The 7,641-nt window shown below is 35.4% G+C and overlaps 1 protein-coding gene across 1 annotated transcript; it reads right to left on the reverse strand.

The window, feature by feature from the left end:
* Nucleotides 1–5,414: 5,414 nt before the first annotated feature.
* Nucleotides 5,415–7,298, reverse strand: LOC133285620 (lysM domain receptor-like kinase 4). Its single transcript, XM_061482874.1, has 2 exons — nt 5,789–7,298; nt 5,415–5,728 (listed from the first exon to the last, which is right to left on the reverse strand). The coding sequence occupies exons 1-2, from the start codon at nt 7,296–7,298 to the stop codon at nt 5,415–5,417; spliced, it is 1,824 nt and encodes a 607-aa protein (XP_061338858.1).
* Between the last annotated feature and the right edge of the window lie 343 nt (nt 7,299–7,641).

Below are 7,641 nucleotides of genomic sequence, written 5' to 3' on the forward strand. Positions count from 1 at the left end.
TAGTGGCTGGCTGTGCCACACCACCCCTGTGACTAGATTCTTCATTCACATCATTATTTCCTTCACCCTCCACAACAATGGGATTATGAGGAGGAGGAACAGGCTGTTGTGGTTGTGGCTCAGGCTGTGGCTGTTGCAAAGGCTGTGGCTGTGGACCTTGCCCACCCGCCCTCACCTCAACCAAGAGTAATCTCATCATTTCAATATTCGCCATTCTGCTTGCTGCCATCATTTCTTGATTGGCCAACCTATTAGCCTCTAACAGATCTTGATTTGCTTTCATCATCACTTCTAGCTCTCGCTGCCTAGCTGCAGCCATATTTTGTTGCATCTCAGTTAAGGCCATTATCATTGGATCTGGATGTGAAGTATTTCCCCGCGGGTTAAGTCGGGGTCTTGCCAAATCTGCCAATATTGGATCGGTCGGGTCAATAGGAGGATCAGAAGTCCTTCTTGGGCGAACCATAATTCTGCATATTTCACACAAAGGAATGAGTTAGCTACGCTCACACTCGGTGATCAGACATGCATATCATAGTATTCCAAGAAAAACTCAAGAACATAACAACCCGAACAGTTCATGCAATATTTCACAGGCTCTCCTAGAGAAACTGCTTTGATACCATAAATGTAACATCCCCGTCTCGAGCCGGTTCAATTAACATACATATGATAAAACAGAAAACAGCGGAAGACTTAACTTACGAAAATATGAGCTAACTTTTTCTTTTTCTAACTTAATTCTTTCTCGGCGTAAACGAAAATCGGGCAGAGTTTCCTCTATAAATCGGACAACTGGGGATTTTCCAATCCCACTCAGAAGCATTTCCTGATAAACAGTATACAACATATCAATTCGGAAATACCAGATATCCAAATATAATCGAATACCCATACATGGGCGCATGCATAACATGGCTCCGTGCCACTAAATCTAACAGCATGCCATCAAAACATAAACCTATCTGAATACTACATCATCATATAACGTTCCTGAATACTCAAATGTACATGCATCAAACTGACAGACATGTACAAAACATATACAGGCCATATACAAAATAAAGGATCAATATCATGATCCATCAAATGCGAAAATACTAAAATACATCAAACACTCCAAAAAGGTAGCAGCCTACAGCCACTCAAAATCCGGTCTGTCAACTGCCTCAGCCACGTGTCGTGTCCCTGCCTAGTGAGGACTCACCGGAAATCTGGGCACCTGAAAATGTGTCCCCAAAGAGGGGTGAGATTACAAATCTCAATAAGCTCCAAGTTTATAGAGAATTCTCCATACCCCTGGCTCACTCCTGCATGAAAGTCAAATACAGAGTATACAAATACAACATATAACAGATATCATAACAGAACAGAGCATATATCCATATCATATCAGAGATGTGCGCCGTCATTCCCAAGGGAGGACCCCAAGCGGAAATCAACGCACGTGTTCCCGAGGGAGGACCCCAAAGCGGAACCAGACATATCAGAGGAGTACACCATCAGTCCCGAGGGAGGACCCCAAAGCGGACGTCCGGGTACTATACAATCAATGGCCAGAGATTGTTACAGAAATCAAATTACAGAAGTCACATCAGAGCAAAACATATCATGTTATCAAATAACTCTATATGAATGCATCTATACAAAGCATCTAAATCACAGTCATACAGTCCAACCATAGTTCACTAACCATGGTGGAGCACTCAAGCAGGAAAAGACTCCTTAAACATAGAGCTTACCTCTTGAAGCTTTACCAATACGCTTACTTGTGGAACAAGTTACTTTTATCGCTTCAAGAGATTTCCGATCCTTCTCAATCCCTAGGCACACCTAGAGAATAATTTACAATGCATCAATAAAATGATGCAATACCATAATTATTTCATAAGCATACATTTTATCGCTTATTTTCCTTTCTTTGCATTTTTGCCAATCCTATGCCAATACACAAGTCTAGACCTCTTTATAACCGTTGGTGTTCTTTAATTTAATCAACCATTCCCTTAGGAATTTTCAACATAAATCATGCTATTTTTCTTCAAAACTCATCACCTTTATACAATTTATTACAACACATTTTATTTAAAATAAAATGTACAAAATATGTCCCTAAATACCCTATAGGTCGAATCCTACAAGGGGAATTTCCAAAGATCCTTCTCTTTTACAATGCATTTTCGTTACTTCATTATAACTTGCAAACACCTAGGAATGCTTCCACTAAATTCCTATTTTGAGTTTAGACACCAAGTCCTTTTTACTTAGGCATTCTTACTAACTCATCCATTTTCACTCATTTCCAACACACTATACCTTCACAATACATAATATAATTTTTTCCACAATAACTCCTACTCACTCCATGATGGCCGAAACCTAGGAGGAATATGCAATAGGACTTTTAAATTTTTATATCACATGTGGATGCTTACTCAACACTATAACTTCCTAAACAACAATAATCCATCATAAATTTCACATTCTAACATCAATTATTTCCCAACAAAATATGCTCATCAATTTCATAACTTAAATCATCAAAATAATATCATGGAAATAGAGGTTTCTTACCTCTAAACACTTGTACAAAGCCTAGAGAGCAATCTCCAAGCCAAGCTCCATCCAAAAACTCACTTTTTCTCCTCCAATGAATAGTAACTCGAAAATGAGAGGAGGAATAACTCTTCACACACTCAACTATAGCTCAAATGGATAGGTGGAATGGATTCATTGAGTGGTTTCCAATCAATTTCATGTGGTGGGTCATTGGATTTGGTGGATGGATGATGAAGAAATCAAAGAAGGAAAATTTGAAACTCTAGCCCCTTCCCCTCCATGTGCAGCTCGGCCATGCAAGAGAGAGAAGAAGAAAATCTGAAATGAATAGTGTTTCATTTAAGTGACAAGGCTATATAGGCACATGTGGCCATTTTCATCGGATGTTTTTTTATCGCGTATTTTAACTTAAATTGACCCGGAACTAACTCAAAGCTACAAACATATTTTTTATTTCCTAAAATCATTTACATTAATTTTTATTTCCTAAGGAACAATATTCATAATTCACAGTATGGTTTTTGCACCGTTTTTGACGAAATGCACTGTGCATCACTAATTGTACTTCCTTTACTTACGAAACTTAAAACTTATAAACTTATCATTTTCTTGGGCCTATATTGACTTTCTTGGCATATATTGGACTTTCTTATTCTTATTTCATCAATTATTTATTTCTGGACTCTACCGGTTGCTTAAACAGCAGTACAAAATACCCGGTAGAAACACTATTCACGAGATTTTCACGGAAAGTGCCAGACTATACAATTTTTCGTTCTGAACTCATATTTGTCATCAGAATTTTCAAATTATGTTCCTAAAATTATTTTGCTCATTTTAAGCTCTACCGGTTAATTCACAAAACTGTAAATTCTCCGGCAGAACGCACTGTTCATAACATAGTCATGATTACAGTCAAAATACTCGAAATCGCTCACTGAATCTAATTATGGCATTTAAATCCTTAAATTAAATCTCTAACTAAAATTTACCAGTTAGGGTCATTATATAAAATGTCATCAATTTAATTCTTTTTTTTAAAGTCATCAATTTAATTATACTATTATGTTAAATGTCATTAAATTAGCCTTTAAATTAAAGTTGCATTACATTTATTTTTCTTAGTCAAAAATCAAATTGAAACTAAGGCTTCAACCTTGTGACACAGTCTTTATCCAAATGGATGGGGATATTTGTGGAAAGAAAAAAAAGATAATACTTAATTTTTTGAAAATGGATTTTACAATCGTAGCCACCCATCCCAACTAATTTTGGATAAAGGTGTTGTTGATAATGATAATGGATTTTACAATTGTATAATATATATTCTTTCTTGGCGAAAAATTGGGTAACATATTTTATTTGAGAGAGTATAATTCTAACCATCAAATTTGTGAATTAACTAACAGAGATTCAATTAACTCTAAAAAAAATTTAAGTGTTCACAATACTAGTTATTATGTTTAAAATGTAAATAAAAAAAGTGAAATGATCATGAAAGTTAAAAGAGAAGTAAATCGTCTCTAAAGGTAAATAAATTAAGGGAAAAATTACTCTTATGCTACATGTGGTAAATTTATCTCCTATACATCTTTCGATAAATGTGCCACCTTTTTCTTTTCTTTTCTTTTCTTTTTATTTTTCAGGTGGTGAAGCCCACAAGTTTATCTTCTTTAATATGAGATTAATAAAATCCATAAATTAATACTATATATAGCTCTATAATCAAATTTCTTGTAATCTGTTGGTGACACCATTATTTTATGATATAAAGAAATATTGTGTGCAACTTTGATGAATGTATAATATTTATGATTTTGGAAATTTAATTTTTTATTCAATTATTTCAACTTTAATTATTTTTACTCCCACTAAGTAATTTTTGGACCCGCACTTGTGAACAATAAATTATAATAGTGATTAAACATACCTGGCTCTAGGAATTATGTTATTTTTCATTTATTTTAACTTGTGGATATTTGCTTGCTTTGTGAAAGTGCCAGACATAGATGTCACTTGAAAACTATATCAACAATACAAGTGTTTAACGAATAGGGTGAAGATTCAAGAGAGTTGAATAACCTCATTAGGTGAGACGTGACATTTGGAACACTTTTAGGAGCTTATTGCCGTCTCTACTAAGATTAAATGAGAAAGAGGAATTGGAAAAAAGAAGAAGAAAGATGATAATTAGCTTAAGGTTAGTAATGTCCTGTGATATAATTCACCATAACAATAAGTAGTCCTGTGATATAGACAATTGCACAAAGATAGCTGACGCATGCCAATTTGCCAATTGCCACATACAGCCATTAATGAATATGGAATCTGCTTCTCTAATATCCTCCAAATGACTAAACGTTTAGTTGATTCATTTGTGTTCTAGGACAAAGTTTGAAGACAAAACTAAAGGTCAACTATGAAATGACAAAAAATCTTTAATTATTTAGTTTAAAAATGGAGATAGGTTATTTTATCTATCATTTTTTTTTTTGCTACCACTCTCCAACACCGTTAGATCAGAATCTTAACTAACATTTATCTTTCTCTCTTCTTGAGATTCTGATCTAACGGTGTTGGAGGGTGGTAGACAAAAGTAGACAGAAAAAGATGATAGATAGAAAAACCTCTCTCTTAAAAATGATAGAATCAATCTTGGATTAAACAATTGCTTTGGCCAACCAAGCAATTAACTAGCATATAAAGCTATATCAATATTAATAATGAGAAACATGAAAAGAGATGGAAATAAGTAATAGGAAGAAGCAAGTGCTACTTGTGAGCCAGGACAATATTTCTTACAAATGACTTTTCATAATTACAAACTTAATTTTAGCTAATTATTCTGCTTTTGGCTAAACCATTTTTGTGAGGACTTTCATGATATCATCCATGGTTGGCCTATGCAGAGGATCATCTGCCACACAATCCTTTGCTAAAAAAGACAAACATAAAGCCTCTGGAAGAGAATAATCCTTCAGATTAGGATCCATGAAACTCCTTAATCCTTCAAAACAACCCCCTTCACTGGCTTCCCCCAACAAAAATCCAAGGGAATCTTTGACTGATTTTCCATCAAAGTTGTCTCTTCCTGATATCAACTCAAGCAAGACAACCCCAAATGCAAAAATATCAACCTTTTCAGAAACTAAGCCATGCATGAGGTACTCTGGTGCCACCAATCCTTTGGGAATTTCTGTACTTTCATTTCTTTTGATTGGTCTGTCACTGTTAGCCAATGCCCTACCAACATCTGCCAATTTCCCCCTCCAATTTGCTGTTATGAAAACATTTCTACTACTGACATTCATGTGAGCATAGGAAGGAAAAAAACAGCAATGTAAATAGTAAAGACATGTTGCAATATCAAAGGCTATTTGTGTCCTTCTGTCCCAGTTTAGAGCATTGTATGGATCAGATATGCAGTCCCTCAAGCTGCCATTTTTAGGCAACTCAAAAACTAGATAAGACCATGAAGCATTGCTCTCACCATAAGAAACACCAATTAAGTTCACAATATTAACATGATTGATTTTTGAATGTAAATCAATTACCTTGCTTGTGTCTTCAAACCTCATCCTTTTTATCATCACCTCTAGATTACTGACTAAGCCCTTATAGACTAAATCATGACCAATCTTGTTTTCTTCACTGAAATTATTGGTGGCCTTTTCAAGCTCTTCTATGCGGTAATTAAGCAAGCAGTACTTTATTCCAGCAAGAATATCAGGAGATAGACACGAAGTTGTAGAGCTTCTACCTGTTAAGGTAGATATAGGAGAGCTTCTAATTGGTGACCACAAGTTATTGAAGTTTGTTATATTGAAGGAGTGGACAACATCACTTTTTCTCACTCTCTTCATGTAAAGTCCACTTGCAAGCAATGTTATGATCAACAAAAATCCTATAATAGGTCCTGCAATAGACAAATTTGATGGCTGTGTAGATTCTTGTGTATTAGCCACTGGATTTGTGGGAAGAAAACCAGGAGGTGGAGAAGGAGAATCTGGAATGTCAAACATTCTGATTGGACCATCCCTTAATGGAATTAAAACAGTTGTCTCAGGGAAAAGAGTTGACCTGGGATCCAAGTGATTAACTGCCAAGAAATCTTCAAATGACATGCCAAATTTCTTAGTCAATTTATCTGAATCATCTCCTAGTATTATAGGGTATGTAACAAGGTACTTCACCCTCTTGCTACTGGTGAAATTGTTAGGACATGCACATCTTAGAGGCACATTAAGCTCATAACCAGCTTTGGGCTTATTACCTTGTGGAAGGTTTTCCTCAGCCAGTGTGATAGCTTTCAGCAACCCTTCAAAAACCCCACAAGCAATCTTGGAAAATATTGTACTTTCAGGGACTTTATAGCTGAAACTGGCTTGATAAAATTGGCCAGAGCAGGTACAAACTACAGGAAGAAGAACCTCTTTACCTTGTTTGAGTACCTGAAAAGATGATGTAAGGTTGTTTATTTGAAGCACCTCATCAGTGTTCATGTTGAAGAGCTTTGAGATATCTGAAATTGTTTGGAAATGCTTATTAGCTCTATACACCAAGAATGTTTTGCATGAATCCTGCGTTGAATTGCAACTGTACCTTGACCCTAGGAATGTTTCATTTGAATTACAATCAGAAGAGTCATAGTACAGGTGAGCAGTGCATACACTTATGCACATCCAAGCAACGCACCAAAGATGTATCATAATCTTATTGATAAGTATATGACTTCCCATGAAGTGAATTCTCAGTAGTCACTAGTAAGTTACAAAGAGCAGAATGAAGGAGAAACAAAATAAAAGAGGGTAGCAAAATCAAACTGATTAGTTTGATATATTCATATAAACTGTGTCATTGTTAAAAAAAGTAGGAGTGGTTTCTAGCATGCCTCCAATGAAAAATGACATTAGAGATCATGACCATTAGTCTAAACATGTATCCCAAGTTTGTCAACATGCATGGTCAAATACAAAAGTGTGTAATAAGCCGGCCGAAAAAACAAATGGCTACTTGGGGATATATAAAAAGATTGATGCACATAGTATATATATTAAATTTCCTATATTAAATAGTTGCTAC

The sequence above is a fragment of the Gastrolobium bilobum genome, unplaced genomic scaffold (genome assembly GCF_033153095.1).
Source record: "Gastrolobium bilobum isolate Gb01-03AN ecotype WA unplaced genomic scaffold, APGP_CSIRO_Gbil_v1 utg20167, whole genome shotgun sequence".
In the NCBI taxonomy this organism is placed as follows: domain Eukaryota; kingdom Viridiplantae; phylum Streptophyta; class Magnoliopsida; order Fabales; family Fabaceae; genus Gastrolobium; species Gastrolobium bilobum.